Source organism: Dermochelys coriacea, chromosome 7 (assembly GCF_009764565.3).
Source record: "Dermochelys coriacea isolate rDerCor1 chromosome 7, rDerCor1.pri.v4, whole genome shotgun sequence".
In the NCBI taxonomy this organism is placed as follows: domain Eukaryota; kingdom Metazoa; phylum Chordata; order Testudines; family Dermochelyidae; genus Dermochelys; species Dermochelys coriacea.
Genome location: NC_050074.1, coordinates 67472146 through 67496554, shown reverse-complemented (window position 1 = coordinate 67496554; position 24409 = coordinate 67472146). Strand labels below are relative to the sequence as shown.

General features: G+C 40.5%; 1 protein-coding gene across 2 annotated transcripts in view; it reads left to right on the top strand.

Annotated features, from left to right (window-relative positions):
* The window catches only part of ZCCHC24 (zinc finger CCHC-type containing 24), a 149565-nt gene that overhangs the window by 23924 nt on the left and 101232 nt on the right, over positions 1–24409 (top strand). For both annotated transcript variants that reach the window (XM_038411150.2, XM_043518799.1), the window contains one exon: positions 923–1123. In XM_038411150.2, the coding sequence (XP_038267078.1) occupies positions 923–1123 (201 nt within the window). The remainder of the gene's footprint in view (positions 1–922; positions 1124–24409) is intronic.

The window sequence follows — 24409 nt, the reverse complement described above, 5'->3', positions numbered from 1 at the left end:
TTGTTATCACTTTTCAGAGTAGCAGCCGTGTTAGTCTGTATCCGTAAAAAGAAAAGGAGGACTTGTGGCAGCTTAGAGACTAACAAATTTATTTGAGCATAAGCTTTCATGAGCTACAGCTCACTTCATCGGATGCATGCAGTGTAGCTCACAAAAGCTTATGCTCAAATAAATTTGTTAGTCTCTAAGGTGCCACAAGTACTTTTTCTTTTTATCATCACTTAATTCCTATGTAGGTGATTATGAGTTTCCTGCTGTTTTGAAGCTTCAGAATGGCAAATTGGGCTTCCTTTAGTTTTGATTTGCCGGTTGAAGAAAGTGGAGATCCCTTGCAGATGAAAGATAAAACTGGGTATTTTCTATTTATGAGGAAACGGTTAAATCACAGCCTTTTCCCCCGGATCTGAGCACTTCTTATTGTTTGACTTTAAAACTCAGGACACTGTGTTTATTGTCTCATCAAGCAGCCTGCAAATGAACATTTACATTTTTATTGGTGTTCTTTTCATTTCTCTGGTTTCAATATTGTCCCTTCAAATAGTTGTGGACACCAAAAATGTTTCTTTTTTGGGTCACTCTTCAGCACTTTGCTTGGAAGCTCTAACCACTCCATGACTGTGGTAGGGTATCACATAAGAAAGCAATCATCGTTTAGTGGCCAGGCTGGGATGAGTGAACTGCGGTGAGCTCAGTACTTTCTCCACCAATGGGATAACCTGATCCATCGTGCTATCTTTAGGCTTACAACCAAGAGGCCTCTGTATTAATGACCCATATATTGCTTTCACAAAGTATGCAGCCTTGTTCTTAATGAAAAGACTCTCTCTAAGTTCCTGCTGCTATTTTTAGCCAGCTGCTGTTCAGCTCACTCTTAGAAGAACCTTTAGTACAATACTATCTTTCTTTCTTGCTTTTTTTGCAGGCGCTGAGTAGCAGTCTGTATAAGAGTGCATCTCCCTATGGCTCTCTTAACAACATAGTGGATGGGTTAAGCTCGCTCACTGAGCATTTCTCTGACCTATCCCTCTCCTCGGAAGCCAGAAAACCCAGCAAGAGGCCACCTCCTAACTACCTATGTCACCTCTGTTTTAACAAGGGACATTACATCAAAGACTGTCCACAGGTAAGTGATGTGTGATGGGCTGTAAGAATATTCACCACACCACACATCTAATGAGACAATTTCCTGAACTTGACTCACTTTTTTTTTTTCAGAGCAGCTTTGCAGAAATGTCTTGACAGTTTACCAGTCCAGACCAAGGTTCTTTTCATCCACTTGTTATCATGGGGCCTGTTACCATGACATTTTACTTGTGTGTTGGCCCCACCTACCCATAGGTGCTGGAACTAGGGGTGTGGGGGATGTCGCCTCACCCCCTGGCTCCAAGTGGTTTCCATCATATACTGGGTTTGCAGTTTGATTCAATGACTCTCAGCACCCCCACTATACAAATTGTTCCAGCACCCCTGCACCTACCCAAATGTGCCTCCCTCCCCAAAAAAACACCTCACTCCAAGCAAGTGCGTGGGTAGATTTTGGCAATGGTGAAGGTTGTTACTGTGTAATTTTCCATTTTGAAGATATTATTACATTCATTTTAAAGCTGCACATTTCATAGTTATTTTGGATATAACATTTAATAAAAAATATAGCAAGTAATGGAAGTACCCAGCACTAAACACTGTAAGGAAAGAGAAAATGCTATATCAGATGAAAACCTTAAGACACTGTTGCAACTACTGCAAAATGTTCCTTGCCTGATATATAAGAGGTTTATGCTACTTGACTAGAGTTCTTGATGGTTCTTGGCTTAGTAGATTGCCTTTGCAATAGCAAAACTGGTAACATTATTTCCTTAAAGATGTTGGGTACCGTAATGTGCACTAAAACCATATACTAATTTGCATTTCTCCTCTGAAGAGCCAAAACCCAGCGTGCCAGGTTTTCCCATCTTCTTAGGTTTCAGCTTGGCATTGCTAAGATGCTCTGGTTCCCATAGAAGTAGAGATGGTTTAAACTTTCACAGCTCCAACAAGCAATGTACTTGGAGTCCTGAGGCAAAAAAAAATGCTGATGGCGTTCCGAAAATACAGAAGTGCACATTTAGTGGCATCCTCTAGATCAGTTTTCAACTCCGCTTCTTAACATGTAACCTTTGTTCTCTCAGTAAAATTGACCACAGTCCATGGCAGCTAGGGGTGTCAGACATATAAAAGCCAGAATTGCAGGCAGAAGGAATGTTTGCCTGCTAAGCAAGGTCAGCATGAAATTGAGTCTAAAGTCAGATGAGCTTTAACTGAGTGTGTTCCTGTTGCAGTTGGTCACAGAGATGTGAAACAAAGAGGGGGTTATCTCCATGAAGTTTTAGCTGCATATCTCCTTCTGATTTTAAAGGAAGTTGTGGGACAAAAACGCCCCATGCAGCTCGGCAAATGCACTTCAAAATATTGTACATTGTATTGTTTCAGAATACAACTGAATGGAGCATTTTGTTCAGGAATGAGACAAAAATTATTTAGAAATGTTTTAATTTTTAATTGACTCAGTTAGTATGTACTTGCAAAATATACAGAAATGATCGTGTGATAACATACATTGTTCAATACTAGGATAGAAATATACTAACTGTAACTGTACTATACCCAGCAGTGGACTCCAATGCAATACTGTGTGAGATAATAGTGTAGTTCTGTGTATGTATGAGAGAAATGCAACAGGTTCCCGAACAATCAGTAGATATCGGGCAGTGGCTTGTGTAGATTGTCCCCAGTGAATGATCAGCAATATCTTGAATGGAGATTCAGGGTTAGTTAAGGAAAATAACTTAAAATCAGTTAATGCCAATTAAAGCACAGCACATGCAAAAGTTAAGTAATATATTCCTACAGCAAGGTTAACTTGACTGTGTTGTACACTCTATCCAATTTTTGTATGCATGTTGGCCCAGATCCTCAAAGGTATTTAGGCATCTAACTCCCATTGAAATACTATTGAGGATCTGAGTTATTATGATTTAAGCAATAATATATTAAGCTATCCGTTGAACCAAAACAGGAATGGAGAATACTACCTACAGTATGTGCTCTGTGGCCGAGTTGTAATATTATATAAACAAATATATATGTGCCGGTGTGTTTGAGTACGTGTGTGTTTTGTATATCAGTGTATACTTTCAGACCATATTTAGGGAAGGTGGTATGAAATTAGGTCAGTATTGTGTGTAATATCAAAAATAAACCCTGATTCAGGAAAGCACTTAAACACAAGCACTGTACTGGTACTCTAGCTTGCAGCTGAGTGCTTTGTTGAATAGCGATGTACTTAAACCTGTGCTTAAAGTTAAGCATGTCCTTAAGTGCTTTGTAGAATCACGGTCTTATTTTCAAATGCCTTGAATCCAGAGTCGGATCCACATGGGCCCCTATGGCACCCCACTGACTTCAGCTGCAAGCTCACAGGTCCAACAGCATGGATCCAGTTGCAGGATCGGGGCCCATGTTATAAAACCCCTTCATTTTACCAATCCCTCTAACCGCAACTGATTTTGGTTTTAAAATGATTAATATACTGTGTAATAGCTGTAGAGTTTAGTGCTTAATTCCTCCCAGTGTCATCGAAAACAAAAGCTATTTTGAATATGGTATAATAGTTAAAAATATTACTCCGTATTTTAAATTACGTTTTAATTCGGACGGGGGAAAGATAAAATAATCAGATTGGACAATATGCAAACCAGTAAATCACATGGTATTTATATTCTCGTTCTTTCTTTTTTATATAATCGCCTAATAAGAAACAGATTTTGTCGTGGAGTTTCTTCTACATAATAAAAAAATTACCTAACTTCAGGACTTTTTAATCCTCCCTTATTCTCCTTGTTGCAAACATAACAACATACTGTCTGATTTTCCTCCTGCCATATGAGTTGACATTATACCATTCTGACAGAAATGTAAGTACTTATTTCAGATTACACCTTGAGAGATGACCCAGTCCAGAAGCATAAATCACAACAGGTAAAATCTGATTTTCTAGCACCTCAGATATCCAAAGCTTCTTTTCATTTGAAATTCCATCTCAATTCATTTGTATCAAACCTGAAATATGATTTTATAAAGCTCTGATTTTACAAAGGTTTTTGGGATCCCTAAAGACTTTTGTAAGATCATGGTTACTGTCACTTTTTTGGAGCATGTAGAAAGAGGGTAATATACCTTTAAATAGTTTGTGAGACATCTAGTGGCGCTCAATGTAGTCTATGTTTTAGAAGCTCCCTGAAACCAGTAAGAGCAGTAGTATGTATGCAGCTAATCACTGTAGGTTTGTGTATATTTAGTAAACCCAATTATTTGGGACCCATCTGTTTCCGTGTGGTTTCGTCACATTGTAATTGTGCCAAGAAGACAACACTTTCAACTAATCACTTTTTTCCATGTGTTCCTACACTTGCTCTGAACTAATTTTTTGAATCCAAGTAGCCAAAATAGCTAAACTTCCACTCCAGTCAGGCATCTACTATTCTTTCAAATGCAAAACTCTCACTGATTTCAACAGGACTTTCAATCATAGAATGACTACAGGATTGAGGCCAAAAGCATCACACCTCAATTTAATTTGGATCTCTGTAATTATATCTAACAATGGCAAACATTCAACATATTTAATTTAAAATGATAGGTAATGTGAGAACTTGTTTCTTTGTTCACAGATGGGCATATGCACACATATATTAATTTGTGTAGAAACTTCTTGTCTTTGTTATCAAGGACCTACACAATTCCACCCTAATCTAAATCTCAGATCTTGTTTCTGATCTCACCCTCTACATCTTCCCCAAGACAGGTAATATTCAGTCTTGGGCCAGTAACAGCTATCATATAGATAAAATGTCATGATTTTCTAGTCAGATATCTCTCAGCCCTGCAAGGCTAGAAGTGGAAGACAATATTCACTTTCCAACAGGAAAGATCCAGAAATATTGGAGCTGAAAATCAGTCTGGGGGGATGGGGATGTGTAGAAAATCTATTTTAGGTAATTTTTAGAAGGTTTTATTGCTTCCCATGTGTTATAGTTGGAGTCTCAATTTTTTTAGAAAAATCTACAATATTTGTAAAATGGTATTCCTCCCCAGAGATATAGGTGGCATATACAAAATGGCATGTTGTGATATAAATATCTTATTGGCATCCATTTGGGATAATCTGGGTAACTCACTCACTGCTTTACCACTCTTGATTTATGCAGCTACCCCAAACTCAAGCCAATGAAACCGTAAAATTTCTTTACCACATCACACTATCATGTATTAACTGTACTGGTTTTATGTGTACTTTTACACACACACACACACACACACACACTATCTCTCTCTCTTTCTCTCTGTCTCTCCCCCCCTTCCCACCAACTTCTGGGAAGTCACAAAATGCTTGGGCTTCTGGACTGTTTTAATTCCTTGTTGGGAGAGGAATGAGTGGATGCAAATTCAGGATAGTCTTTCCTAGGCTATATTTATAATTTGCATAGTTCCCTTTATTGCTTTGAGAAAGGGTGGATTAACAGCAAAGGCAGCAACAAAACTAACAGAGATACAGTTCAGTCTCAGGGCTCCAGCAAAACAGGTCTGTGTTCAAAACTTCCCGCGAAACCCCTTCTCTGTCTGCTGCTTCTGCCAAGCACTGATTCCAGCTGCTGGGTCTCTGTGTCCCATCACTACCCAAATGCCTGCAAGATCTGTTGTAAAACTACATGCATGGCCTGTCAGGCAAATATCATCCCACGTTTATGGCCTCAGCCATGTGGTTCTGAATGTTGGTTCTTCTGACCCCTTAGTCATTGCCAATCTGTCTAGAACAGTCTTGTCAACAAAGAGGGAACCTTTTGAACTCACTACATTGGAAAGGAACTCGTATCATGGAGACACTAGGTAACACGCCGTGGAAAATATAGGTGGTGGTCTTAATTCTATGCTCAGGTACTGTAAACACTGAATCATTAATCCCACCCAAGGAAAGTTGAAAGGTACATAAATTTGTGTTTGAATATCTTCTACCACTTTGTTTATATTTTGTGAATATATATGTACGTGTATGTAGATGATAGGTATATACATGCAGAGGTGTGTATATATATATTTACATAAATATATATGTATCAGTATAGACACAGGCATAGTGAATAATGACACTTGCAAAGCATTTTGAGATCTATGGATGAAAATCACTATATCGGCATGATTCAAAATCATTGCAACTAATAAGAGGAGTATTTCCATGGACTTTGAATCAGACCCTATAAAAGCTATATACATATTCAGGTCAATGAGAGTGACACTCAGCATATCTGGATTGAGAAGCCTAATTTCAGGCACTCACGTTTAGACATTTTTTCCATAGGGACTGACCCAGATATAGACCACATCAGTTATAAACTGAGCTTAATCCCACACTCTGTCCATTACTTAGTCCACAAGACCATGCTGCCTCATACTATTGAGATGGCTCTCCTTGTGATCACAGATCATGCTGGCTGCTCTGCAGCAGAGTTGGGTCAGGAGGCAGCCCTCTGGTTGGGAGCTTGTAGTGACCCTAGGACCGTAAGTGGTAACCTGAGTTGTACTGCTCCCTACAACAGTCAACTGATCTGGAACGTGCCCAAGATTCAAAGGACGTGTGGCTTTTGTTTTTTTAAGAGACCCCTAAGGGCAGCCCTGGGTAGCTGTGACGGGGATGGTGAAGAATTTAATCTTTACAAAAAAGTGACAAGCTTCAACCGAAGTGGTTGGCGCGTGTCAAGGCTCTTCATAAAAAGAAGAGAAACTTACTTTTGTTTTTAAGTGAAAGATGAGATCCTCCTTTACTTTTATGGTTCCCCAAAATCAGGTCAGGAAGTCAGAGACTGTGAGACCTTAAAACCAGCTCTAGGTCATGGAAACATCAGCTAATTTAAGGCTACAATCATCCACACATACCCTGAAGAAATCCTAAACAATCATAGACTCAAAGAATCACAAATTTTTAAGGCCAGAGGGGACCATCATGATCACCTAATTTGACCTTCTGCACATTGCAGGCCACAGAACCTCACCCACCCACTCCAGTAATAGACCCCCTAACCTCTGGCCAAGTTACTGGACTACATGTCGGCAATGCATGGGGTATTTTGAGGGATGATCACAGAAGGATCTCCTTTTGACTTGGTGAATATATGTGTGGCTTACAAACAAATGCACCGTTCTTTCTGGCAAATCAGGGAGTGCGGCCCTGGGCCCTTATTCAGTCAGGGGATTTGGGGATCAGATACATTATCTCCATGATTCTGCAAACCCTCAAATGCAGAGCAAGGGCTTTCAAAGCCAGCTGGCATCACTCCCCCATCTTCTTGGGTTGGAGACCATACGTATGGGCATTTGTTGTTACATACATCTGGATTTCACAAGCTGCAGTCCCCAGAATTTGAGAATCACTTAGGATCTGGATCATGCAAGTTCTAGTTATAAACAAATGGCATTTGAACCACCAGCCCACGTAGTATTTTACTTACATTGGGTAAGTGGAAATTCTGTGATATACATTCTACAGAAAGATAACAGACCAAATTCAACCTTGGTGTAACACCACTGACTTCTTTAAGACTACGGATGATTTTGATCCAGTGCATCTCTATTCAGAAAAGAGAGCGCTCTTCACCTGTACTGTATTGGAGTATATTAGCATTCTGGCAGAAATTAAAAAGGATTCTCCAGATCTGGTTCTCTCCTAACAAACCTCTATCTTTCTGAGTCTTACATATGGAAAGTTGGAATATTTAAATGTCATACACGTGTTTGTATATAATGTGAAACAAATATCTGGTTTGTAACAAAGAAATTAGCCCCCTTTTACATCATATAATATATGAGAGCCACAAGGTGGATGAGGTCATATATTTTACTGGACCAATTTAGTGATAGAAACAAATTTTTGAGCTTCACAGAGCGCTTCTTCAGATCTGGAAAAGGTAAAAAAGAGCTCTGTGAAGCTCAAAAGCTCGTCTCTTCAACAAACGGACATTGGTCCAATAAAAGATATTACATCACCCACCTTTCATATCCAGGGACCAACATGGCTACAATAACACTGCAAACAACATGTATGGTAAGAAAAAAAACATACACTTTTAATAATGTGAATTAATTTGTTTTAGTTGTATATGTTACAGACCAGATTCCCAGCTTGTATAAATCAGTGTAGCTTCACTGAGTTAAACATAACCATGCCAATTCACTTCCGCTGAGGATCTGGCCTTATATCTTTAAAATATACTGTAAGCAACCATTTACATAAGACATTTTTTCCCACATATATACATCTCTGGAAGCAGAGATTAAGTCTCAGTTTGTGATCTTGAAAGCACTTATGCACATGTTTAACTAAATACTGTGTTTACAATATCATGTCCTAAATTTGCACATTTTAATGCACCGAAACAATATGCAGTTTTCAACCTTAAATTTCATTATTGCACATTAACTCTGTTCCACTTTATATCTCAATCATACTGTTTTTGTTTTATGTGATTTGAAATTGGTTCAAGTTTTTCCACATGTATTTGTTTAAATTCTCTGAAAAAAGTAAATCTTAGTTTATTTGTTTTTTCTCATGGGCTATGTTTAACTTTGCACTGTGGGTTTTAGAACTGTTTTCAGATTGTTACAAGTTTTGTTATGAAAACGTGCAGATGTCTTGTGTACAATAACTCAGTGCAGTGGTCTGTGATTTTTTAACATCCCTTTCAACACTGGAAACTTAAGCTGGTTGAGGGTCTGAGATATCAAAGAACACTCACTGATGTCTGCATTTTGAAATTCTGAATAACGTGTGTGTGTTGTGCCTTCAAATCATTTAGCAGTGCAGCATGTAACTCAGACTTCTGTAGGCAAGCAGAGAAGGGCCTATCGTGGCCACATTTGATAGTACATTACTCCAAACAGTCTGTGCTTTCATAGTAAGCTCACGGAGTTCCAGTTTGAAAATTCTATTTGTAGCAGGGTCCTTGAAATTTGGATTAAATGTTTGATATTGTTTTGAGAAAGGATAATGGATCCTAATCCAAGCACATGAGTGACTACACAAAGAGAGAGAAAATAAAGAAATCTCCAATTGACCCCTTTGATTTTATTATGCCACTTTCCTGTGTAACATACTTTTTGATTATGTGTATGGGTTCCAAAAAGGTTTCAGAGTAGCAGCCATGTTAGTCTGTATTCGCAAAAAGAAAAGGAGGACTTGAAAAGGCACTTTAGAGACTAACAAATTTATTTGAGCATAAGCTTTTGTGAGCTACAGCTCACTTCATCGGATACAGACAGTGGAACATATAGTGGGGAGATTTATATACACACATAGAGAACATGAAACAATGGGTTTTATCGTACACACTGTAAGGAGAGCTATCACTTAAGATGAGCAATATTCGCAAAAAGAAAAGGAGTACTTGTAGCACCAAAAAAAAAAAGTGCACCAAACCAGCCGAAAACAAACACTTCCTGATGTGCTGTCTCTCATACAGCCACCTTACTTTTGCTCTGCTAGTGTTATGAACGTTCTTAGTTTGGGGAAATGGAATGTAAACAGATATTAGAAAGGGAAACGGTCTAAAAATAACATATGCCGCTATTTTAGAATTCGACCACAGGTCGTTCTAGATCTTCCCTTGTTGGTTATGGTCCCTTTTGACTGGAGCTTTTGCCTTACATGTTAGACTATTTTTATTATACCATACTAGATTAGAGCAAGAGGCTACTTCACAGGCCCATTGTCACTGCCCCAGGATTTCCTTGGGGTTGGTACTGTGGCATCACCCTTCATGGAACTCCCATTCATGTCAGTGGAATAGTGAGTTCCGTAATCACAATTTCATTTCAGAGCCTGTTGCCCATTGACTGAGATCAAGTGGGATGGAGATAGGATGACCATCTGTCCTTTTTTTAAAGGAACAGTCCCATTTTGGGGTTTTTTTTTTTTTTCTTATATAGGCGCCTATTACTTCCCACCCCCTGTTGCTTTCTGGTAACCCTAGATGGAGAGAAAAGAACAGTGTTAAACATAGGCCCTAATATATGCATCATATTTCAATTGATTGAGAGTGTCAGCATATGTTAATAAAATAATTGGTTACCATAAACATGCCAAATTAGATTTAAAAAAATCATATACCACAGGCCTGATCCAAATCCCATTGAAGTCAATGGGAGGATTGCCACTGACCTCAGTGAGCTATGGAGCGAGCCACAGGTGCATATCCATTGCACAATTCCTAACACTGTTTACTAACAAAATGATATTTTCTCAGTGTGCAATAAATGTCTTAATAAACCTGAATTAAATACCCAGCTGGGAACTTAAATGTAAGCATTCCCTCTGAGAGGCACAGGGTTTTATTTGGTAGAACTGAGAAGTATCTGTTTTCTCACTCTCCCATAAGGTGAACTATAGACAAAGCAGGAGGAATATTAGAGCAAAACTATAGCTTTTATAAGTTCCTTATTAATGTTAATAAGAGAGAGATCAATATGAGCAAGGTGGAATAGACCATGCCCTCCCACTGAAAAGCCTGTGGGATAGGGCTGGAAAGAAAAGCAACTCCTCCAAGCAGACTGTTGTTTCATGATGGGGAAAAGGGTTGGGGGGTATTGAATTCATCATCAGTATGAACTAATCTGTTTCAAATTAATCACAGCAACATAAAGCAAGCACTTTCTATGCAACACAGGCAGGATAAAACATAACACAACTAGCTGCCAGCACCAGAGGAACAAAATTCCATGGGCTTTTCACCAAATAAGCAGGCTTTCTATGTATTTTTATGGAGAGTGTGATGTATTTTGGGTTACTTTCATATTTAAATAACTAAATTTTCATACCTCAGTACTGATAGTGTATTGACTCTTTTTCAAGATCTCCTCCTCCATCAGATCAAACTGCCACCAGAGCCTGTCCCCTAGATTACACCATGACCGTGCCTTTATATATAATAATTAATTACAGTGCAATATTGCAAAAACATAAAAGAGCAGCAAAACCCCATATGCATTATAGCAAAAATGCATATACAGTAAAACCTGCAAAAAAAAGTGGGTTGAAATATTTGAGACAAAATATTTTTCCATTGGAAAATGTAGTTTCATTGACATCAACATTTTAAATGTCAATGAAATTTTCCAACAGGAATTTTCCATGGGAAAATGATGACTTCAGCAACATTTTTCACTTTCCAATTGGCATAGCAAAATGAAAAGTTTTTGTTTTAAATTGACATTTTTGGGGGAGGAGGAGGAATAACACGTTTTCATTTGAAAACAAAGTATCATTTTGACATGACCAATTGTTTTGTTTCAATCGAAAATGGCAACATTTTTGTTTTGATGGCTCAGATTAGAAACTTTCTGGAATTTTTCATTCCATGAAATGTATCAGTATTTTGACACTCTTCTGATTCGGAATGGAAACTAATTTCAGCATTTCTTATAGGAGGAAAATTCCAGTTCTGCCCACAAATAAAGAACCCCAATGAGGCTTGGGCTTGGTTCAGATTAGCGTCCTACAGCCTGGCTGTTTAAAAGGCGGGATTGTTCTCTCCCCCCTTCCCAGCATCTTCCTTGTCTCCCTCTTCTGTAGTCACTCCCTGTACTGTGCACCCTGTTTCCTCACTTCACCCGCTGTAGTGTCTCTCCCCTTTCTTCCCTCCACCCAAGTATCTCCATCTGCATGGTCCTTCTTTCCCTATTGAGTGACATCACCAGGATTTCAACCCCCCCACCCCGTGCCTCCTTATCTCTCTTCCCCTGCAGGCTGGAGCTGCTGCCAAAGCTGAGGGGATGGGGGCAGAATGCACCAGCGCCTTCTCTCCTTCCCTCCTCCTAATGCACAGAGCAGGGAGCTGGGAAACGGGGAGGGAGAGAACAACAAGGAAGCAGCAGAGGAGGTAACACCCCTCTACTTGTCAGCCATGGAACCAGCAGCTTCTAGTGGCTAGAGCTGACAGCTGTTGCCCAAAACTTTTGCTTCCTTTCTGATTTGCCGAGGACAGTTTGGGAGATTCCGGGAGAGATGACACCCAAACATCCCTCTCTTTCCAGGTATCATCCCATCCCAGTGCGAGCAGACATCAAAATAAATGAGTCAGTCATACCTCTCCCTCCTGCTGCCCTATCCTCCCTAAGCAATTCAGACTTTAAAGGTAATTCAATCAACCATTTACCTCCCTCCTGATGTCCAATCTATTCAACTAGATTTTGAAATCAGAGGTAGACAGACACTCATCCACCACTCTCCTGATGTTCTGCCGCTCCACCTGCATTGTGCCATTGGGAGCCACAGACAATCATTCGCGTCTTGTTTGTCTGAAGCTGCACCACCCCGTCTGGATTATGCCATTAGAGGTAAAAGGAGTCACATATATTTGGATAATCACCACTTCAGCTGTAGCTGTAAAATCCCTGTTAATGATGGACATCAAGCACTAGTACGTTAAGTACGAGCTGCATCACGTAATATATGCCATCAATGAAGTATTCCAGGTGATGCTGTCTGGAGTAGAGGTATTATCTGCGCAGTGCGTGTTTGCTCACATGCCAATCAGCCTTCTTGTAGTTACAGAGGGAGACTCGGGGATTAAAAGTTTTTGTTTTAGAGATCATTGTGCATATTAGAAAATAAAGTGTTGGCTCTTGGCTGTGGCACTTCAAGGGCTTGTTTAATGTTCATAGTTTATCATCTTAAAACGTCACTGTACATACAAAAAAAACAACTGGTCATTAGTCCTTGGAACAAGTTTGATTTAGCTGCAGTTTGCTTCTTGCACTGTGAAAGTCACACTTTATAGCTTTAAATTAATAGTGTTCCAGAGCAAAGAACTGATTGAAGGTTCCTTGGTGCAGCAGCACCACTCAGTGCATACCTTTGCAAAGGACAGTGCCTCTGTAAACTTGCTGAAATACATCCTTGAAGACCTGTCAGCCCAGCCATGCTAATCTTCTTGTAAATCCAAGGGCAATAATTTCATGAAAGCAGCTCCTTTGTTTGCTCTGACTGATTTTCAACAGAGGCCATTCTTAGTGCTCTGATCTTTCTTACTAAAATATTTGACACCCTCTTAATAGTATTAAGAGTCACTTGTGCCATATTTTTGCTTATATTATGGAGGGTGATTGTCCATAGAGAAGACTGAGTTCTATTTTGTACATAACACAGGGATTCATCCTCTGTTTTGTATGAAAAATACAATGCATCTTCCCCAAACTTACAGCACTTACTCTTTGAGTACAGAATGAATTCTGTGCAAATTGACCACTCTGTTAATTGGTTTGAGCTAATTAATGATCTGTCTTCCATCCAAGGATCTCACAAGAATTAATTAATTAATGTGACATCACAGCACTCCTATGGACGAGAGATGTATGGTTATCCTTATTTTACAGATAGGTAAACTGAGGCACAGAACAGTTTAGTGATTTTTCTGCTCATCAAATGAAAGGGCTTGGAATAGAGTACTGATTCCAGTCCTGTGCTTTAACTACTGGACTATGTTTCCTGTTTGCATATTTAGTCAATGAAACTTTGGCAACAGGTCTGTCTGTATCTTCAAATTCCAGAAAGCAATGCTTAATATTCTCATAAACATCCTTTCCTGGATCCCTAGTAGCAAAAGTACACGAAGCAAAGCTACTAATCAAGCTTAAATTATAATCATACTGAGAAGTTATATAATCTTTTCATTAGCCTTTAATACTAGGTACTGGAATCAAAACCGATGTATTGTTAATGAAATATTTGTAGTTTAAAAAGCTATTACCAAGGTTCATAGGTCCAAATCTGGGCCTATCTTTTCTTCCCACATCTAGTATTTCCTTCTATACTTCTCCCCGGCCCTTCCAGAAGAGAGAAGCTATAGCGTTCTTTTGGTAATTAAAGAAAAGAAGGGAAAGAATTTTATACTAGACACTAATCAATGCCAGTTTAATAGCTAACACACCAGAAACTTGGGGTGGTCTACTGATTAAAATGTTAGGAAGTTTTACCATTATTATTGAACATTCTGGGGGTAACTCATTCTTGATTTATGAATCAATTCTTAAGTTATGGTTCTTGATTTTCTATTAAACTGTTATGCACCTTTTGTTTCTACTCACTTTCTGATTAGCGAAATCTGAATAAGAGTTTGGCAAATTCTGCTGAGATCTTCATCTCCATTAAACAGAATTCAGTAGATAAACTTTTTTTAAAAAACACATTACAAGTTATAAGGAATAGCCATATTTTAACTAAACTTGGACCTTTGGATCTCAGCTGGGTTCAGAGCAGAATCAGAATTTTCCCCAGGTTCAGGGGCTTCAGATGCAAAGCATCAGTTTGAAGCTCACTGTTAATTTTAACCCATGTTGCAGGTGTCCCTACAAAGAAATCGATGAAACTCAGCAATGGCCCAGCCAGTCAATATTGCCACTTTAGCATGTGTATCTACCCACTTATGCAACAGTTCAAATGGTGCAACGTCAGGCAGCAAAGTAAAAGGCCCAAACTCAAGCCGTGATTCAGTCTTTCACCCTCCCAAATATTTGTAGCATGGGTTTCTAATCCTGCCACAGCACAGGGAGATGGACTACACAACCTCAAGGTCCTTTCCAGCCCTACATTTCTATGATTCTGTGATCTGTTCAGTCTGCTTTGCATGGATAGGTGACGGTTGAAATGGTCATATAAAAGTCATATACATATTCCTGTCCCACGCAATCACTACAGGGGTTGGGAAGATTGGTGAAACAGTCGGGCTGATTCTTGGTAATCACATACATCGATGCAAAGTGGGCATAAAAATGCAACCATTTTGATTCGGTAACATTTTACTCTCACTTTGCACTGTTGCAAATGACTACACAAGGCACATGACAGTGGAGAATCAGGCCCAGTATTTTTCACTTTGTCTTACTACATGTTACATAGCATTGCTGTGTAATAGCTGCTTCATTTCAGCCCAGAGGTGGTCACATGGATGTGACAAGTGAAGTGTTTTCTGTGTGCATGTATGTAAAATAGCATGTCATGAGTTTTTAAAAATTGGCTTTTTGGAATCTGTGATTGAAAGGTTCTGTCTGTTTTTTTTGTTAGCATTATTATTGATACGCCTAGCCTTGATACGATGGACTGTAGTCGTTTCCTCTGCTCCCATTGGTACAACTGCCGTGGATGCATGCACACTATGCTGAGGTGCAGAAGATCTTTGGGAAATGCTTGCTTCTGAAATGCATAGTGTAAAGTGCAGTACAGAGTTGTTAGGCCTGAACCCCACACTGAGCTTTTCTCCAATACCTATCACTTGACCTGATTTCTTTGGTGGGGCTTTTTGGTTTGGGGTTTTGGTTCCTTATTCTAGACCTGTTTCACCTTTTAAATCTGGAGTGAACTTTTTAGTCTTTCCTCTTCCTCGGTGTGTTTCAGCTTGTGGCTCAGTCCCCAAATCTCCAAATCTCCCCCCACATGCTGATATGTGTCTTTAGAAAATGGGTCTCTCTTGATAAATGGCATAGTCAAAGGTGATGTGTTTGTTTGGGGGGGAGGGACAGACAAATGTTGTATATCTGCAAGCATCAAAGTGGTTGACTAATTAAAAAAAGATAAGATATAACAAAAGACGAGAAGGATTGCACAGAAGGAATGTATAGCATCACATATAGGCCTGACACAAAGCCCCTGTTTATATTGACATTTCTGTTATTCAGTAACTAAAAGGTTATAGTGATTAGCAATACTATGACTAAAACAGCCACTCATGCTGCTGCCCATGACACTTTTAATTGCACAAATCCACCCTATTTATGATACCCATTGGTATCATTAACATCCAACTCTGAAGCAGCAAGCCCTAGTCCTAGTTTGGCGGATTGGTTCCTTTCATACTGTATTGAATCCATTTCTGTAGGAGACGGGAGTTTGTAGCTACAGACTTGAAAGGTGCTGCTATTAATGTGAAATTGTGGCAAAGGCTTTTTAACAGTGATGGCAATAAATAAATAATGTAATCTGCTTTGGAGCAATCTGGGGGACTGTATCCAAAACGGGCATAAATGGGAGCAGCTATGAGGACGATTAGCAGGACCTGCATCACTTTATGGCTGCGCTGAATTTGGCCCATACTGTTATGGCTGTGTTTGCTGACTGGGTGGGGGTAGGGAGGGGATAAGGCAGTTTCTTCAGTGCTAAAAGACTTTTAATTCTCATCTGCTCTGGTCTGAGCTCCCATTCCTGATTCAGCACGCATGAGACTGCTAATGAAATCCAGATGTCAGACAAAAAACCCAATAAGCTCTCCCACCCATCTGGTGGCTCAGGTTTCTTGGAGATTGAGGCGGGGGGGGGGGGGGGGAGAATCAGGAGAGATTCCTAGAACAGCTGAAACTTTAGATTCCAGTATTCAAATAGTTTTCAAGGAGAAGGAGCAGCTGGGGGAGGGGCGGAGGTAGGCTGACAGCAAATCAAGATTTCTCCACAAGGCAGGGGGACAGGAAACAGAAGGGGGATGGTCTTAGTTCATGTTATGAACCCTAATAGGCACACAGTGCCCTCTCTTTTTTGTTACTTAGTTTCTCTTGGGAAAGGAAAGTTTGGAAGTGTTGTAGCTTGTTAGTTGCCAGAGTCCTGGAAAATTATAGTGAGCATCACAGATGGCAATTTTGAGTCAGAAATAAAGGAGCAACATGAAGTAAACTAGTCCAACTATAAAACTGGCAGCATGGCTCTTTTCTTCCTTCATTTTGCTGGTTGTGGGCCTGGATGCACAAACATGCTTTATACTCTACTATATTTCATTCCTGGAATGTTTGAAACTGTCACATCTTAAGCACAGTTGTGAGAAAAGTCCAGAAAATGTTGTACCAAAACTCTGGTAATGAAGTGAGGGGGAAGAATGGGGGAATTTTCTTCCATTTTGGGGAGGGGGGAAGAATGAAGAAAAATACATTTTACTTTAGTCTGGTGTGAAGCCACCACTTAACACAAAGGAAGTAGGAGAAGACACCTTTTAGGAGGGGGCAGCAACTTCACACATATAGTAGGTGGGTAATTAAAATGGAAAGCTTTGCTTTTGACTTTGTGCTGACGTTGGGATGGATTTCCAAACAGGCTACAACAGAACTTCAATATGCAGATCTTCATAGGTATACCTCTGGCACATGGGGCCTGATTCTTTATTTCAGTGGAGCTCTACTCGCTGCAGAAACATGCCAAAAGTTACTTTATACTGCCTTTAGAGTCCCTGTACTCTGGAGCTAGTGAGAGGCTGATTCATATCCTGATGTAATTGAAAGACATCTCAGGGCTGCTTAGACTTCATCCTGGCTTCCCAAAGCCACCATTCTGACAGCTGAGAATAGCCAGAGTGCCGCAGAGCTCTGACCAACCCGATAGCCTCTTACTGGGTGAGATTGGGAGAGAGGTTGGCAGAGTTGTTATTCCAGGTTTCTCTTGGCTGGAGAATCCTCCTCTACAAGGACATTTTCCAAAGCAGGGGAAGCCAGCCTTATGGTGCCTTTGCTTCAGGAGGAGAAATGTATGTATAGCATTGTATTTTTTTGTGGGCTTTATTTTTTTTAGTGTGAGAAAAGGTGGGTCAAAGAAATGCCCTTTGCACATTGCGTGGAAGATGTTGATGTTCATGACAGTCCACGGTTCATTCCCCAGTCTTGACCAGCCCCCAGTTAAACTTAGTCTCCTATACCAATGAGCTTTACCCTCCTGGTAGAAAGTTCCATTGTGCCTGAGCAGCAGAGTTGTTGACCACTGTGCTCTCCCGTTTAGCTATGTTAGGGCCAGGGCCTTGAAGTTAAGGACCAAGACTTTGAATTTGATTCTGTGGGAAGCCAGTGTAAAGATCAGAGGCCAGGTCTGATGTGTTCATGGTAGACCATGTTGCTGAGGAGATGCACTGCAGCATTCTGTAGTAGCTGGTTTCTGAGGCTGATGGCTTCCTGCCCAGGTATATGACATTGCTGTAGTTCAGAGAGAACATAACAGTGTATAAGGCTTGGTCACTGACTGCAGGGATGGGACAGAGTCTCTAACCCCATTAGAGGTGATAGAAAGTGTTACTTGTGAATGCTGCTAGATGAGAGCTTAGGGTTGGGGAGAAATCCAGGAGCACTTTTAAAACTATGGACTTGAATTGACCAATGTTGACCAATTGTGTACCTTCAATCAAAGGAGACTCCACTGGAGCTGCAGTCTCTTCAAAGCACCTTTCTCTGCCCATCATCTCTGACTTGCTTGGGTTTAGCTTCAATCAGCCATTCTTCATCTGAGCTGGTAGTTTATGGTGAAGAAGAGGTAGATTTGGGTCTTATCTGCATATTGGTGGCACTTGAGTCCATGTTGTCTGACCGGTCTGTCTAGTGGTTTCATGCCAATGTTAAATCCTTCAGAGACTCTGCAAGTGATGGGGCAAGTGGCGGAGGTGCGATTTCCTGTCATTACTTGTTGGGTGTATGACTCAAACCATTCTCTTAGGAGGAACAGCAGTGTCTCATGAGTATCTCTCTCACAAGCACTTCTTGGGTGTCTTCTCCCTCTGCTCCCAAACCTCCTCCCATGTACACCCTGTATACATTTGGTTGTTGTGTAGTTCAAGATCAGAAGCTGGTGGAGATGAGAGTGAGAGAAGTGTGAGGAATGAGGGGAGACAGAGATGCTGAGAGAAAGCTACTGCTGACCAATGGCTCGGCACTGGTGTTAATTCTGTGTGTGCCTGAAGCCAGAAGATGCAGACAGGTCTGTGTGTAACATTCATTCCCCTGCCCTACACAGCTACTTTTAGAGCAGTAGTTTGAGTGCACAAGCTTAAGTCCATTGACTGGGGCTGGGAAGCTCGCTCCCATGGGCTTGAAAATGCTCTTTAGACATACCCTAAATGTACTGCAAAGTAGGAAAAAAACATGACTCACATTACCAGATGGATGGCAACTCTTTCTCCTGGACCAGGGTATGGCCTGGGGGAGACGGTCTCCAGATCAAGCCAAGGGGCTGGCAGAATTCAGCCTCTTTATATAGCTGATATGGGAACTTTTCTCAAGGCATCTAGTGAATCTTAGATCTTCTGGGAGATGCTCCTGACATGTTGGGTATAACCTGAGGAAATACACAACTGACCTTGGGTAAAGTTATTATCCAAGGGGAAGTTTGGCTACCACAAATTCCACTTTCCCTGTCTCCCATGTGGATTAAAAAATGCCACGACCACTCAGTTTTAACTTTTAAGTCATAACAGCTGCACTGGGGTTTGCATTTTAACAGCCTTCCTGTCTATTCGACTCCTGCCAGAAAAAAGTGCGTATGCTGCAGTTTTCACATTGCAGGCACCCAGTTTTCGACTAGTTCTTCATTTTAAATGGAATCGCAGGGCTAGGATTTCTGAAGTCTACTCCTCCATCACACCTGCTTCTCCTCCCTTTCTTCTGCCTTCTACTGGTGTTACCTCAGAACCTTCCCCACTGCCAGAGTTTTCACAAAGCTGTCTCTGTTCAGCCTTGACATGGTAGACTGACAGATCTCACAGCTGTTTCATGGGATGGTGTATATAGGCACAGTTTTATTTAAGTCAATGAAGATGCATCTGTTTACACCACCTGAGGATCTTGCCCACAATAACTATTTGCATTACAAATAGTAAGAAAGTTCCAGGTAACTCCTTCACTGAATGGGAGTCCTTAGCCAGAATGATGTTTTGCCTTTATTTTTTTATTGTGGTTTAGCCATTACCTAGCTTCACCAATGCACAGAGGGCTACATCCTAATGGTGCTGTATGTATATTGTTTGTGAAGTGCTTTGAGATTGCATGTGGTAAGCGCTGTATAAATGTAAAGTATGAATACTACTTCTATGAATCAAGCCATCTACAAAATTGTGCAATTAATATGTTAATTTTATATCAGTTAAAAATGGCTACTTAAAATCAAATTTATTTTATTTTTTGGGTGGGGCCATTTAGCCTTACTTTATCTTGTGCATTCTGACCCATTTCTACATGAAGCATAGCCATAGCAACACCATTGTGGCTGACACCAGGGATCAAAACGGGGACCTCCACAGCTAAAAAAGCATAAGTTGCTACAGCTTGAGCTAAGGAGCCAGACTCCTAACCTGAGAGCTGTAACTGACTTGTATTTTCTGTTGATGTGACCCAGAGAAGGATGTCTACCGCATACTGAGTGCATTACAGGAGCAAGGTCAGTGATTGATGCTCTATCCCTTTTCAGACATTTCCCCACCCATTCTATTTGTGATTTATATTTTACTTGAGCAGATGTGGCAGGCTCAGTGTGAATTAATTGAGAGTGTTTTCTCTAGCCAGTAGTCTGCTAACAGGACTGGTTTGTGCCTTACTGTGGCTGCTGCTCAGTATCATCTTTCCATAGGAAGCTAATGATCCAACCAGCGGACCAAATTCGGTGATGAATCCTGGTGACATGCCACCTTTGGCATGTTGCATATATGCCAAATAGTAGTGAAATAAAGAAAAAATGTTGCTTCAACACTAAAATGTTCTGAACAATGTTAAATTTCTGCTTTAGGATTTGCTAGCCCCCAAAAAACTTCTTTAGGGAGCAAAAAAGGCACCCATTACATCCAGTTCTAGTCTGTGTATGAATCAGGGAACAAATCTTAAAATTGCCTGTTACAGAATCTTTTAAAGATGCAGTATCGTAAAGTTATGATGAGAAAGGTTCAAAGGTGTTCTGGCTCTTTTCTTTTCAAAAGTTATGACTGTTAAGTTGTGATTTACAGTAACATCAGTAAACCTCTTTGCACTCCGTTATTTAAAATGCTGATAACCTGCCCTTGGTGATAGGACTCGGGCTTATATAAGCTGCTAGTAACAATATACCCTCGCAAGGTTTAACCAGGAGAGCCAGTGAAAAAATGTATTTTCCACGAAAGAATTTGAATGAAACAAAACACTTTTTATTTTGTTCAACATATTTCATGGAATTTTTCCAGTGTCAGTGACGCTAATAAAAACTGATATTTGTATTTCCTCTGGATTTGAATCAAAATGAACATCTTCCATTTGAATGGAACAAAAAAATTGTTTTTATTCGTTTCAGTGAACTCTTGAAAATTTAAAGGGAAACAAAAATTTCCGCTAAAATGTTTTGTTTACGTTAAAAGGTCATTGTTTATTTAAAAAAAACCCTTTTTTAGATTAAATCATTTCAATTGGCTCTAAAGATCAGCTAATTTGGCTTGGTTCTTTTGTTTCATTCAAATTCTTTTGTGGAAAATGCATTTTTTCTTTGGCTCTCCTGGTCATACTTTGCAAGGATATATTGTTACTAGCAGTTTATATAAGCCCAAGTCCTATCACCAAGGGCAGGTTATCAGCATCTTAAATAACAGAGTGCAAAGAGGTTTACTGATGTTACTGTAAATCACTACTTAAATTCACACCTTTTGAAAAGAGCCAGAACACCTTTGAACCTTTCTCATCATAACTTTAAGATACTGCATCTTTAAAAAATCCTGCAACAGGCAATTTTAGCATTTTTCAGTGATGATGTAATGCTTGTAACTTGATAGTCCAAGAAAGAGTGTTGGTGGGTTGAGTTTCTCTGGAATTAGAATTCTCTCTTCCCCACACACACCTGTCTTGCTAATGCAGTTTCAATCAAGTTGAGTAGACTTAGGGGGAAATACTGGCCCCACTGAAGTCAAAGGCAAAGCTCCCATTAACTTCGATGGAGCCCAGGATTTCCTAGGGCCTGATCCTGCAAACACTTACACACCTGAATAACTTCAATCACATGAATAGCCTTAATGAACTAAATGTCAACATACACTGGTGTTATTTTTCTAACTTGCCTCTGGTCTCTAAAATATTATTAACTCAAATCCAGCATTCCTTTCAACTTTGTATCTTAATGAATGGTAGTTTTAAAGGGAGTCAAAAGATCTGAGGAGTGGGCATCAGGGAGTGGTTACAGTAATTGTATTTGAGTGTTGCTTTTCTTTTCCATCCTCCTTTTGGTTACAAAGTGCTATTTAACTTCTTTCCCTTCTCATTTCTCCTCACACTTCTCAGCTTCTCTTTTAACTAACACTGTTCTACCATACAGAAAAATGCCAAGGGAAAGAGTAAAGAAGAAATCTCAGAAAGAGCCCACCTGGAGCTCAACTGCAAAGAAGAAGTATAACTCAATTCACTGCTTGGCATGAACCATTACAAACCAGGCATCTCCTCCCAGAATGAATCTGGATGCGTGCTGTGTGGAAGCCTTTTTGCTCCTGGAGTTTTTTTCTCACCCCTCATTCAAGTCAGCTCTTCAACCTCTAATTGCTAGCCCAGTCCAGTTGAAGAATGTTATACAATCTTAGGGCCTCTTTGTGGCTTATATAGATCTGGTTCTCTGGGTGTGGTTAAGCCTGAAGCCTCTACAGGGATTCCTCTCACAATTTCCCCTTCCTGGAGGACTGCCTCTTTGTGCCCAAAATAGTCATGGACTCTGGAGTCATGACTTCAACAACTGTGTATGGGTCACTGTGGTGTGTCAGGTTTCAGCGTAGCAGCCGTGTTAGTCTGTATTCGCAAAAAGAAAAGTAGTACTTGTGGCACCTTAGAGACTAACAAATTTATTTGAGCATAGGCTTTCGTGAGCTACAGCTCACTTCATCGGATGCTCACGAAAGCTTATGCTCAAATAAATTTGTTAGTCTCTCTAAGGTGCCTCAAGTACTCCTTTTCTTTTTGTGGTGTGTCACTGATTATGACAGTCTCAGGGGTGGGAGGCACATTTTGGGAATTCCTGCCTGCAGGAACACTGGTCAGTTGCAGAATGTGCTCTCCCCATCAACCTGTACGGTTGGCGGAATGTGCTCCCCCATCAACAAAAAGGCAAGTGTCAACAAACGGGGGACGACCCACAGTAGCTAGCCCCTGACAAAGCTATTCAGTTCAGCTTGTGTTTGAAATCACACTGGCTCTCTGTGTGAGCTATGTACCTTTAGAGGACAGCTAGGCTTGGTCTTCAGAAACTCTTGCCTGGAGAAAGGAGTCTGAAGCCTTAGATATTTCTTAGATACCAGAGAGTGCACTCACTTGGTTTTCCCCTACAATAACTGGTTTGCAAAGGGATGGTTGATGAAAGCATTTGCAGTTACGTGCCATCATCTGGCACTTGTTCTGTTCACTCTCCAGGCAGGCAGAGACAGGTCATCCAGATTCTTGATTAGGAGCAGTTCCTGGTGAAAGAGATACACACGGACAGGGAAACTCCCAAGGATCCTGTGGTCTGGAAGCATGGGGTATTGGGTCAGACAGGAGATTGTAAATCACCTCCACCTCATCCTCACCTGTCTCTTTCAGTGTTCTCATCAGTAGGGGAACATCATGTACACCACTTGTCTTTCCCTGTCTGCCTAGAGGGTGAAAGGGACAAGTTAATAGCTAACTAGTTTTCCTAGAAGTAGCAGCTCTTAACAAACCACATACCTATCCTACAAGGCTCATTTTTTTCAGGGTGCTCTGACCATCTCTTGTCGAAAAAGGCTGAATACTGAGGTCATTTGCTACAGGGCAGCCATGTTTTATCTATTTAAAGCTTTGTTTCCTATCACAAGAGGGGCCTCTTTCCCATCTTCTCTTTACAGTCAGATCCTTCTGAATTCTACCACGGCTGTAGTAGCTTTTGCCAGATGCATTGTACAAGCAGCTGGGTATGGTAAATCCTTTTCCTTATGTGGTTTTCTGCTTTTCCCACCCTGCGTCTCTTCCGTCCCTCCCTCATAGTGGGGTGTCACCAAGGGAGTATTTTTCTGTATTACTTTTCTGGAGTTGAGGCTGCTGGGGGAGTACTCAGATTGCAGGGCATTGGGTGGAGCATGACCTAATATAAACCTGAGTGACTGACAAGTCTTTTGCTTCCTGGAAGGAGGAGTCATAGCAGCACACTGTAAGTAACAGGAAAGATGGAGAAGAGGAGAAAACAACAGCAACAAAATTCACCAGTAAGTTTCTCACCCTCCTGGAAGCAAATTAATCCAAGTCTTTTTTGAAACCCTGTCTCTCATGTGGCTCAACAATTTGCTACTGGCTCGTGGAACTGGACCCTTGTGTGCAGCTGTAGGCTCCCCTGCTGCTGAGCTTTTCGAAAGCTACAGCAGCCCTTCTGTTTTGTAGGCTAAATACATTTATTAGACATCTTTATAAAATACAGTCTGTCGCTCTCTCCTCCTCTCCCTGCTCCAAAGTAATCTCCTATTTAAGATCTGCACCACTTCCTGTTTTGATGATCCACCCTCAGAAGTTAATGGAACCGGACTACCGGAGCACTTCTAGAGAGCTTGGGCAGGCGGAGATATACTGTCCCTCACACAGACCATTCCATCAG